General features: G+C 45.8%; 1 protein-coding gene across 1 annotated transcript in view; it reads left to right on the top strand.

Moving 5' to 3' along the window:
* Positions 1-13,243, top strand: part of LOC102367873 (connector enhancer of kinase suppressor of ras 2-like) — a 703,948-nt gene that overhangs the window by 492,208 nt on the left and 198,497 nt on the right. Inside the window, exon 10 of the mRNA XM_014521487.2 lies at positions 11,532-11,656. Coding sequence (XP_014376973.1) covers positions 11,532-11,656 — 125 coding nt within the window. The remainder of the gene's footprint in view (positions 1-11,531; positions 11,657-13,243) is intronic.

The raw sequence follows: 13,243 nt of genomic DNA, 5'->3' as shown, positions 1-13,243 counted from the left end.
CATCTTTGTTCACAATAATCATGATCTTTCAAAGTGCTCTGCACCCTCTTTCTGAGATGTATACACCCACCAGCACCACTCCAAACCCCTCTCTTTTTTCACAATAATCATGATCTTTCAAAAAAGGATAAAGACTCTGCTCTTTCTCTAAATTGTGTGAGCAATTGCTTATTCACGGGGCCCAGATCACCTGTTTTGGGGGTGTAAATCCTTGTCTTTTTACACATGGTTTTCTCAGAGGCAGGTGGTGTGTTTTTCTCTGAGGAACCATGTCATGCCCTTCTGTTCTGTCCTGATGGTCTTCTGATCCTCGGGTGTTATGATCTGCAGGCCGGGCATTTCTGGGGGGGTTTGCTTGTGCTTTTAGAGGTCTCTGCCCTGGTCCCCTCTCTTCTTCAGGAGTGTTGTGTGAGATCACTTAGGAAAAATAAAATGTACATCTCAGCATTGAGAATTCACTTTCCTCACACACTACAAATTTAAAATTTGCTTAACCCCACCCTCTATATTCACAGGGGACTCATTCACATACACACACACGCGCACACACTTCTCCTCCCACAAGAAACACACAAAGTTTCAAAAGTTGATTTCAGAAAAATTACCTTTTACTATTGGATAAAAACATGACTGTATGTGTTTGTTCTGCTTTTCTGTTTTAGAAGAAGAGGTTCTGTTTGAAAACAAACAGTTAAAAACAGTTGTTATAACTTAGTATGATTATATTTACACAGCCACAAATAACCCACCATTTTAAAAATAATTTTATCTTGCTGTGGTAAAATTGCATGTGGCTTCCCCACTTGATAAACTCTCTGTAATATAAATGAAATGATACAATAAGTAAGTCCTCTGTATTAAAAACGAAATAATACAGTAAGGAAAATAGTGTATGTATAAATTAAAATATAACTGTTTTAAAATAGAGTCACGACTAAAAGATAACTCCACCCTTTTAGTCTTAAAATATGTAGAGATCTGGACACACAGGTCAGCTTTTTTGTGGTCTGGTTTATCTTTACAATATACCCCTGGTTCTTGGAAAATTCACAGCCCCTCCCATAGCATAAAAGCCCTGTAAGAATATATATTTTAATCTGTCTTTATTTCCATCAAAAACCTTTACAATATTTACTGGTTTATTTTGTTAAACTGTCTCCTAAAAAGGGTGTTTTTTATCATTTCTAGGGACCATTAAGCCCTATTGGCTTTATCTTTTGGTAAAAGATAACTCCTTTAGTCTTAAAATATGCAGAGCTCAAACACACCGGTCATATTTTCTATGGTCTGGTTTATCTTTATAACACCCCCACCACCACCACCACCCCCATACCATACAAAAGCTGTGAGAATATATATTTTTAAATTCAGTCTTTATTTCCATCAAAAACTTTTACAATATTTACTAGATTATTTGGTTACCCCTTCTCCTAAGAAGGGTTTTTTAGTCATTTTTAGTGACCATTACATCTTATTGGTTTTATCTTTACAAAAAACCCTATATGTATGTGATTAGAGATCCAAGACACTAAAGCAAATGCTAATCTACATTAGATGTAGAAACTGCTGATGTACTTTACAACCCCACACCCCCAGCCTACCACCAAGATCAGCAAAAGATATAAACCCTCCCATTTTAAACTGTTTTTGCTAAGCTCTTCTCTTAAGGAGGGTTTTATAATCTTTAGTACCAATTAAACATTCAATATGGGGTATGAGCATTTTATCTTCTTCAGTGATCAAATCATGAAGGGCAGCATTAGGAACTTCTGCAGAATACACATCATTTAGAAGCTCTCTAACCTGAATTAAATGTTTCTCAGTAATTCTGAAAATGTTCCTGGCAAACCCAATGGCTATAACAGCATTGCAAATGCTATCAAGACATATTTCCTGGCAAAGTTCCTGAATTGTCTGATTTATGTCTTCATTTAACCAAGTAACACAATCATGTGCTTCTTGACCTCCTTGATCATATGTGCAACCCCAGCATCAGTCAAAAAGTCTCTTCCTCAAGCAGTATTTCATTATGCCATAAAAGGAAATGCGCACAAGAGACTTCATGAAGATTTTACATTCTTGACTTGAAACAGGACCTGATGATTCAATGCCTAATTGTCTTCTGAACTCTTTAGTCTCATCTGGTCTCTGTTCTCTGAAGAAGCATATGCTTCCTTCTGGTGTACTGGTGAGTAGGCTTTCTGGAGTCATTAAAAAGGCTTCATCTAATTGCAAAGGAGTTCAAATAAAGGACTTAGTTAGCTGCTGTTTAATCAGTCCTTAGCTACTTCCAAATACACACTTGCTATGAAGTGAACCCACACCACTACCCTCAAAATCTAAGTGCCCCCACAACCATACTCCAAGTCTCTTACCAGTCTCTCCTCTGTGATGACCTCTACTTCACATGCAGGCTCTGGCACAAAGATACCATCTTCCAAATTCTCAACATCTGCTTTGGGGGCCTGGGCCTTCTCTGTTTGCCTGTTCATTGGGTCTTCCTGAACAGGGTCAGGTGTCCCAAAGAGTAACTTTGGGCTAGGAGCCTTGCCTCCTTCTCAAAACTATTTGTATGGTAATGCTTTCTATGAGGCTGTCTTGGGGTTGTGGTGAGTGGACCTACAGACATTGTGAAAGAATTCATATCTTCCCCTACCTGACTTATCACGGTCTCAGATAAACAGAGGGGTCGTTTGGGAAAGCAGTTAGACCTGGTGGTCTTCCAGCCTAAATCCCACCCCTCTACTCACTCCAATTGATTCAGCATCATTCTTGGGGAGGTCTGAGGCCTCTGAAACCCATGCCAATTGGTCTCGGGTGGTGGGGTGGGTTGTTAGAGGGGTCACACAACCCCACTGCCACCCCATAGACCATGCCTGTGGTCCGGGGACTAGAGCAGTCTGGGACCTGATAGTTCATAACTGTACCACGTGGTCTAGGGTGGGTCTTGCAGGATGACGGGGTGGGCTTTGGGGGTTTGCATGGGCTGTCCTTCCATGATGCCATGATGTCATGGACCATGTGCTGGTGGTGTCACACACCATGTGACTGGGGTGGGGGTGGAGTTGCTGATGTCACACACTATGTGACTGGGTTCGGGGGCAGAGTTGCTTATGTCATGCACCACGTGACTGCGGCAAGGGGGGGGTTGGTGATGTCATGCACCATGTGACTGGGGTCAGAGGGCAGGGCTGGTGATGTTACACACCATATAAGGGAAAGGGGTGGGGATATGGGGGTGGGACTTCCAGTCCCACCCACCAGTCACATTTGTATTGAAGGGCAGTGAGCCTATATGCTACTGACCTTCAGGCACCCAGGCCCTACTGACACTAACCCCTCTTGGGCTCCCGACTTCTGGGCTCTCTGGCCCTACTGACACATGCCCTCTCTCTTGGGTTGGGCCCTCTAGCCCCACACATTGTCCTCTGGGCCCAGGCTCTGCCCCTCTATGGGCTACAGGCTTCTTGGCCCCCTCCATCTCTGTGCTGCTTACCTCAGCTCAGCAGTTATCTCAGGAGCCCCACTGCAGCCCTGCTGCCAGGAGCTCCTCTCCCTGTGGCTCCCAGGGCTCAAGTGCCTGACTAGCTTAGGCTTTGGGCTTATATACCTCAAGCCTGACTCCCTCCTGATCAAGTGACTCCCTAATCAGCCCCTGCTACACCTTCAGGCTGCTTCTCCCTCAGTCTCTTCTCTTAAAGTGACCGGTGCACAAACCACCCTGTCACACACTTCTACACAAAAGGACAAGTTTATAGATTCCTCCTTAATATTTAAAAAAGGAATGTTCCTCCCACTTCCAACTTTCTCTTTATTTAAAGCATAATTGAGGACATGTTCTTAATATCATCTGTTTAAAGTACAAAACTTTTGAGCAATGATAATTATATATTCTCCACAGTATATCACCTGGATGGTGAACTGGGTGACTTCAATATCCATGTCTAGTTAACTAAATCCACTGAATTCACCTGCTTCACCCACAACCTCTCTGCTGATGCTGCTAGCAGGGATGTTAATCATATTGATTGTTTTAATTAGGTACTAGAGTGAAATAATCACTGTTTCTCAAGCTTCACTTTACTATCAATAAGCAATTGCTATGGGAACTAATGAGAGACCATATAGGTGTTTTATACTGTGCATCCTGTACAGTTAGAGATGAATAGGAGGGACAAGGCTTCAATGAGTTTTTTTCATCAGTATTCCTGAGCATGGACAAAGGCATATCTCCAAATCTGACCATAGACAGGCACAACAGAGACACCGGACCACCAACGGTTAGCACCAACCTAGTGAAGGGACACTTGGAGGGGCTTCATGTGTTCAAGCCAGCAGACCCAGATGATCTTCACCCAAGGGTGCTGAAAGAATTAGCCAGTGTCATAACAGAAGCACTGTCAAGACTGAGGACTCAGGAGAAGTTCCAGAGGACTGGAAAAGGGCCAATGTGGTCTCTATTTTCCAGAAGGGGAGGAAGGAGGATCTGGGTAACTATAAACTGGTTAGCCTCGCCCCTATCATTGGGAAAATCTTTGAAAAAAAAGATTAAGGATTACAATTGTAGCAGTCCAGCAGGAAAAATAATGCTGAAGGGCAACCAGCATGGATTCATAGCAGGTATATCCTGCCTGAAAAACATTGGGTTTTTTTACAGCCAGGTCACAAACTGCTTAGACACAGGAGTTGAGGTTGATGTCATATACCTGGATTTTTAAAAAGTCTTCAATACGATGTCACATCCCATTCTCATAACTAAGCAGCTGTGACTTAGATAATTACACAGTCAGGTGGGTGGCAAATTGGCTAATGGGACACACCCAGAGAGTGGTGGTGGATGGGTCGGTATTGTCCTGCATAAAAGGAAATGCGCACAAGAGACTTCATGAAGATTTTACATTCTTGACTTGAAACAGGACCTGATGATTCAATGCCTAATTGTCTTCTGAACTCTTTAGTCTCATCTGGTCTCTGTTCTCTGAAGAAGCATATGCTTCCTTCTGGTGTACTGGTGAGTAGGCTTTCTGGAGTCATTAAAAAGGCTTCATCTAATTGCAAAGGAGTTCAAATAAAGGACTTAGTTAGCTGCTGTTTAATCAGTCCTTAGCTACTTCCAAATACACACTTGCTATGAAGTGAACCCACACCACTACCCTCAAAATCTAAGTGCCCCCACAACCATACTCCAAGTCTCTTACCAGTCTCTCCTCTGTGATGACCTCTACTTCACATGCAGGCTCTGGCACAAAGATACCATCTTCCAAATTCTCAACATCTGCTTTGGGGGCCTGGGCCTTCTCTGTTTGCCTGTTCATTGGGTCTTCCTGAACAGGGTCAGGTGTCCCAAAGAGTAACTTTGGGCTAGGAGCCTTGCCTCCTTCTCAAAACTATTTGTATGGTAATGCTTTCTATGAGGCTGTCTTGGGGTTGTGGTGAGTGGACCTACAGACATTGTGAAAGAATTCATATCTTCCCCTACCTGACTTATCACGGTCTCAGATAAACAGAGGGGTCGTTTGGGAAAGCAGTTAGACCTGGTGGTCTTCCAGCCTAAATCCCACCCCTCTACTCACTCCAATTGATTCAGCATCATTCTTGGGGAGGTCTGAGGCCTCTGAAACCCATGCCAATTGGTCTCGGGTGGTGGGGTGGGTTGTTAGAGGGGTCACACAACCCCACTGCCACCCCATAGACCATGCCTGTGGTCCGGGGACTAGAGCAGTCTGGGACCTGATAGTTCATAACTGTACCACGTGGTCTAGGGTGGGTCTTGCAGGATGACGGGGTGGGCTTTGGGGGTTTGCATGGGCTGTCCTTCCATGATGCCATGATGTCATGGACCATGTGCTGGTGGTGTCACACACCATGTGACTGGGGTGGGGGTGGAGTTGCTGATGTCACACACTATGTGACTGGGTTCGGGGGCAGAGTTGCTTATGTCATGCACCACGTGACTGCGGCAAGGGGGGGGTTGGTGATGTCATGCACCATGTGACTGGGGTCAGAGGGCAGGGCTGGTGATGTTACACACCATATAAGGGAAAGGGGTGGGGATATGGGGGTGGGACTTCCAGTCCCACCCACCAGTCACATTTGTATTGAAGGGCAGTGAGCCTATATGCTACTGACCTTCAGGCACCCAGGCCCTACTGACACTAACCCCTCTTGGGCTCCCGACTTCTGGGCTCTCTGGCCCTACTGACACATGCCCTCTCTCTTGGGTTGGGCCCTCTAGCCCCACACATTGTCCTCTGGGCCCAGGCTCTGCCCCTCTATGGGCTACAGGCTTCTTGGCCCCCTCCATCTCTGTGCTGCTTACCTCAGCTCAGCAGTTATCTCAGGAGCCCCACTGCAGCCCTGCTGCCAGGAGCTCCTCTCCCTGTGGCTCCCAGGGCTCAAGTGCCTGACTAGCTTAGGCTTTGGGCTTATATACCTCAAGCCTGACTCCCTCCTGATCAAGTGACTCCCTAATCAGCCCCTGCTACACCTTCAGGCTGCTTCTCCCTCAGTCTCTTCTCTTAAAGTGACCGGTGCACAAACCACCCTGTCACACACTTCTACACAAAAGGACAAGTTTATAGATTCCTCCTTAATATTTAAAAAAGGAATGTTCCTCCCACTTCCAACTTTCTCTTTATTTAAAGCATAATTGAGGACATGTTCTTAATATCATCTGTTTAAAGTACAAAACTTTTGAGCAATGATAATTATATATTCTCCACAGTATATCACCTGGATGGTGAACTGGGTGACTTCAATATCCATGTCTAGTTAACTAAATCCACTGAATTCACCTGCTTCACCCACAACCTCTCTGCTGATGCTGCTAGCAGGGATGTTAATCATATTGATTGTTTTAATTAGGTACTAGAGTGAAATAATCACTGTTTCTCAAGCTTCACTTTACTATCAATAAGCAATTGCTATGGGAACTAATGAGAGACCATATAGGTGTTTTATACTGTGCATCCTGTACAGTTAGAGATGAATAGGAGGGACAAGGCTTCAATGAGTTTTTTTCATCAGTATTCCTGAGCATGGACAAAGGCATATCTCCAAATCTGACCATAGACAGGCACAACAGAGACACCGGACCACCAACGGTTAGCACCAACCTAGTGAAGGGACACTTGGAGGGGCTTCATGTGTTCAAGCCAGCAGACCCAGATGATCTTCACCCAAGGGTGCTGAAAGAATTAGCCAGTGTCATAACAGAAGCACTGTCAAGACTGAGGACTCAGGAGAAGTTCCAGAGGACTGGAAAAGGGCCAATGTGGTCTCTATTTTCCAGAAGGGGAGGAAGGAGGATCTGGGTAACTATAAACTGGTTAGCCTCGCCCCTATCATTGGGAAAATCTTTGAAAAAAAAGATTAAGGATTACAATTGTAGCAGTCCAGCAGGAAAAATAATGCTGAAGGGCAACCAGCATGGATTCATAGCAGGTATATCCTGCCTGAAAAACATTGGGTTTTTTTACAGCCAGGTCACAAACTGCTTAGACACAGGAGTTGAGGTTGATGTCATATACCTGGATTTTTAAAAAGTCTTCAATACGATGTCACATCCCATTCTCATAACTAAGCAGCTGTGACTTAGATAATTACACAGTCAGGTGGGTGGCAAATTGGCTAATGGGACACACCCAGAGAGTGGTGGTGGATGGGTCGGTATTGTCCTGGAAAGATATGGGCAGTGGGGTCCCCCAAGGCTTGGTTCTTGGACCAGTGCTGCTCAATATCTTCATCAGTGACTTGGACAAGGGCATGGAGAGCACACTGTCCAAGTTCATGGATGACACCAAATTATGGGGCAGAGTAAACACACCAGATGGTAGGGAACAGATTCAGGTGGATTTGAACAGGCTGGAAAAGTGGGAAGAATAAAACAGGATGCAGTTTAACAAGGATAAGTGCAAGGTACTGCACCTGGGGAGGAGGAATCACCAACACACTTATACATTGGGAGACAACTTTCTAAACAACACAGCAGCAGAGAGGGATCTCAGAGTTATAGTTGACTCCAAGATGAACATGAGTCGACAATGCGACAAAGTGATCAATAGAGCTAATCACATTTTATCATGCATTAACAGGTGCATCATGAACAGGTCTAGGGAGGTGATACTTCCCATCTATGCAGCATTGGTAAGGCTGCAGCTGGAGTACTGCAGCCAGTTTTGGGCGCTGCACTTCAAGAGGGATGTGGACACCCTTGAGAGGATCCAGAGGAGGGCCAGTTGTATGGTTAGGGGCCTGCAAGGAAGGTCTTACGAGGAGATATTGAGGGACCCGGATCTCTTCAGCCTCCATAAGAGAAGGCTAAGAGGTGATCTAATGGCTGTCTACAAGTTTCCTGGGGGGTGGGGGGTGGGAAGCAAGAAATAGGAGATACTCTGTTTGCCAAGGCACCCCTTTGTGTAACTAGGAACAATGCCACAAACTGACAGAGTGCAGATTTAGACATTAGGAAGAACTTCTTTATGGTAAGGGTTACCAGAATCTGGAATAACCTTCCAAGTGAGGTGGTACTCTCCCCTACTTTGGAGGTCTTTAAGAAGAGACTGGACAAACACCTGCTGGGGGTCATCTAACCCTAGCGCTTTTTCCTGCCCAGGGCAGAGGGTCGGACATGATGATCTCCAGAGATCCTTTCCAACCCTAAAAATCTATGAAATCTATGAAATCCTATTACCAGTTCCTTGTGCCATCAAGTCCCTCCAAAAGTTCCATTTGTAATAGATCTAAATAGAGATGTTAAATTCATCTGGCCCTGTGGGTATCATGGGGCTAGTCCATGGGCAGGATCAGACCCACAGATTTCCTCCCCACACACAGACACACACACTCCCCACAGCTCCCTGCATGCCAGAGCCAGCTTACACAGCATTCATGCTGGCCAGTCCAGGCCCTGCATCATGTGCAGTGCATACCTTGGACTGCTTGGACTAGATGCTGGTGTAGTGGAGTCCCTGAACCAGCTAGAGTGGTTGCAGTATGCAGTGTGGGTTCCAGACCAGCTGAGGTGGGTACTGTGTGTGGCATTTTAGGACTGGCTAGAGCAGTCTCTGCATGCATCAGAGGTCCCAGACTGGCCAAAGCAGGTGCAATACATGGCATGTATTCCATGCCCTGCTTGTAGGGCCAGCTTGGCACGTGCCACATGTGACATTTGGATCAACTCAAAAACCCTGGGGCAGCACTGGGATCTGGCCAATGGTGTTCCACAAGCCAGAGGTGGTCTGCAGACTATATTTTTGACACTCTTCATCTAAATACTATATGCGTCTAATTTAAAAAAGAGAGTCACTTCCCTACATTTGCATATTAACAGGATCATATATGAAATTTACTCTACCCATGTACAGCAGGAGTATTTGAACTCTATGCATAGGAGTAAGGACAGCTTGGGAAGGTGAAATCTAACTCCCTAACACAATCTTTTAAGTTTAGATAATAGAAGTAACCTCTCAATGATGGTTCCATGCCTGTGGACTGTAATATGGCTTTCATATCCCATTCTATTTGGATGCAGGCCTGAGACCCATCCTATTTGGCTGCCACCAGTTTCATATAGAGATTTAAGAATTCTCTATGTATGTCTCAGAGCTAGAAGTCCTCCTTTTGCTTACAGTGGGTGCATCTACACATGCATATTAATGCACAGCAATAATTGTGCCAGAGTTCCTTGCTCCCAGGTGCCACGTTTGCATGTGGATCTGGGACCAGAGCATGTTGAGCTGGGTTAGAGCATCCCCAGTTGGCAAAGGGTCTGGGATTGAGCCTACCAGCCCAGGGCTGCTCTGATGTGACTGAACATGCTGCAGAGGGGTTGGCTGGGGCATGAGCGTGCTTTTAGTATGGGACTAGCTAGCAGGCATCCCCCACATTGAAGCACTCTCATGTCCCATCCAGCTGGGTTCGCATCTACATGTGCATTGCTGTGCATGAAAAAACTCTGCAGCAGGATAGGGGTGCATGTGTACATGCCGAGACATTTACTATGGAGCTAATTAGGCAACTGTTCAGTAAACGTCTCATCTAGACACACCCAGTATGGTTCTCAATGCTTTCAGTCAACATAAGTGTTCTTAAATCTATAATAAAATGCAATTAAAATTGAGATATGCTGTATAGATTATTTTTAAGTACTATACATGGAAATCATGACACACAATCTTAACATCAGTTTCTGTATATATTAATTGCATGCCCATTTGTAAAACCCAACTTTTGGAGCAGTTCCACATCTTTGAGCATGAAATAAATACTGCAGTTACATCTGTCCATATTGCATATCCACAGGAGCAGAAAAACTAAAATATCTACTTGAATTAAAATTAATGGGGAACATATATAAAGCCTCTGCAATTTTACTGGCATTTTAATAGTGGATTTTTGTCTGTCCAGAAGAGAGACTGCTGTTAAGTACTATATTGTTAAGGGATAAATGATTTTTAGAATTTTCCATGAGGTATCTTTAACATTAATTCAAACACATTTGCTTTACATTTTCATATACCATTACTCATGTGCTGCTAGCTAAAACAAGGAAAACTTTCCATAAACATCCCTTTTGGGAGAAGCTGTAATGATGCCTAACCCCCTCCAAAAAATGTGTATGTGTGTGTGTGCGTGTGAGTGTATATATATATAATGATCAGCCTTTTTGGATCATTGTACTCCCAGTGGCCAGACGCAGAGCAGTTTACCCCGGCCACTGAGCAGGGCTTGGGGGTGCAGGGATGGTGCAGAGCCGGATGCTGAGTCAAGGAGGGAGGTGGCACATGGCTGGACATGGAGCAGCAGGAGCTGCCATGTGTGAGCTTTTCCCCCTCCTCCTCACCCCCACCCCTGTGTCTGGCCAGGTGGGCAGTGCCTGTGTGGCAGCGCGGGATGGTGCGTGATGATGCTCCATCCCCACCTGCACATAACCCCTAGGGCCTTCTCAAGTAGCCCAGGTGTACACTTACCCCTGGTTGACAACCCCTGCACTAGGCAATTCTATGATACATGTTAGGGTGCTGTAACAAAGCTAAGATGTGTTTTCCTGGTGGGGAGATAGATAGATAGATAGATAATGTCTATCTCCCCTCCAGAAAAACGCATCTTAGCTTTGTTACAGCACCCCTAACATGTAACATAGAATTGACTAGTGGAGGGGTTGTCGACCGGGGATACATGTACCCGTGGGGGTACTAGAGAAGGCCCTAGGGGGTATGCATGGATGGGCAGGGATGGAGCACCACCATGCACCATCTCGCACTGCCGTGCAGGCACCAACCACCTGGCCAGACGCGGGGGCAGGGGGGAAGCTTACACATGGTGGCTGCTGCTGCTCCACATCCAGCCATGCACCACCTCCCTCCCCAGCTTGGTGTCCAACCGCGCGCCATCTCTGCCTCCCCCCTACCACCCTGTTCAGAGGCCGGGGGTGCACTGCTTCGCCTCTAGCCACCGGGGGTACAGTTATCCAAAAAGGTTGAAAATGCCTGGACTAATGTATTCTTAAATTGTTTTCTTCTTTTTCACAGCCTGTAATTCCAACCAGCCCAACTAGTAGCTCCACAACACCAACCAGCACAATGGGCATGTCCTCAAAATTGGACAGTTCAGCTCTCCAGGACATTTTCATCCTCTCTCCTCTTTATGGTCCAAGGTAAACCTCCTCATGAGTCTGAGTATACCTAAAGCAAAATTTTGCAGGCTGATTGTTTCAGACTAAAAAACAGAAATATTTTATTCTTCCCTTTCAGATTATACATGATTAAATATTCCAAGATATTTTATGAAGTATTTAAATATAATGGAAAGCAGATGCAGTGTCCATGTGTAGAAAATGTTGTGATTATTATCCCCTATGCACCTATGAAGGTCTAGTACTATTCAGAGTTGCCAACTAGTGTGCAGAAAAATTAGCCAGGAAACCAAAGTTTTGAATGCTTTATTTTTAATAATTTCATAAGATCTTTAGTCACCACTTAACTAACTAGCTGGAGGAGTATGAGAGAACCTGTTTAAGGCTCTGATTCAGCAAAGCACTTAACTGCTTAAACTTTGCCCCCCTCTACAGATTACAGGTAATGTGCAATTAACTGGTTAATTGTACAGTTACACTGAGACCAGCCACATGTGCACATAGCTATCACGCGATAAAAAGCTCCAACCAGCTGTAAGGTTAGATCTAAAAAATGTGTACTAACTTGATAACTGGTTGCTATTGAGCTTTAATTTGCACATGTAGCAGGGTTTCCCTGTGGCTTGCAACCCCTTCAGCAGATGGGGCTCCCAGCTGCAGGGGTACACCATGCCCAGCATAAAACCCCAGAATCCTAGGGATCCCAGCAGCTGTGATTCCCAGGGTCTGGGGGTTTCCTGCACCCCTGAGCCCTGAGGTTCACAGGAGCCACAATCCCCAGGGTCTGGGGGCTTCCCACACCCCCAAGCCCTAGGGATGACAGTTCCTCTGATCCCTAGATCACAGTTCCCTAGGGCTCAGGGGTTCAGGAAACACCTGGGGCCAGAGGTTCATGGTGATCCTCTGGGCCCAGAGGGTGCTCACACTCCTGGTGGGGGGGGATCACCCTGTGGTGATCCTCCAGCTCCAAGGGTTTTCCTGTACCACGAGGGCACGGGGATTGCCTCTATGGTGATCTGTCGGCCCCAGGGATTCTCCCACACCCTCAGGATGTGGAGGTCAGCAGAATGGTGATCCTCCATCTCTGGGGGTGCATGTGTACCCCCATGGCTGGGAGCCCCTCAACAGTGGTGTGGGGACTCCCAGCCATGGGAGCTTGCCAGTGCAAGGGGAGCCTGAAATCATGCTCCCCTTGTACCAACAATAAGGCATGATGGGATCTAAAATGCAGAAATCCAGGGCAGCCTAAGGGCCAAAAGGGGAGCACATAAAAAGTGGAAACAGGGAGAGATCACCAAAGACGAATATACCTCCTCTGCTCGTGCTTGTAGGGAGGCAGTTAGACGGGCCAAAGCTACCATGGAGCTGAGGATGGCATCCCAAGTAAAGGACAACAAGAAATTGTTTTTTAGATATATAGGGAGTAAAAGGAAGGCCCAGGGAGGAATAGGACCCCTGCTAAATGGGCAGAAACAATTGGTGACAGGGGGGACAGGGGGGACAAGGCTGAACTCCTCAACGAGTTCTTTGCCTCCATGTTCCTAAGCGAGGGACACGACAAGTCTCTCACTGGGGTTGTAGAGAGGCAGCAGCAAGGCGCCAGACTAC

The sequence above is a fragment of the Alligator sinensis genome, unplaced genomic scaffold (assembly GCF_000455745.1).
Source record: "Alligator sinensis unplaced genomic scaffold, ASM45574v1 scaffold666_1, whole genome shotgun sequence".
In the NCBI taxonomy this organism is placed as follows: Eukaryota; Metazoa; Chordata; order Crocodylia; family Alligatoridae; genus Alligator; species Alligator sinensis.
The sequence above is the reverse complement of the archived record's forward strand: the minus strand, read 5'-3'. Positions and strand labels throughout refer to the sequence as shown.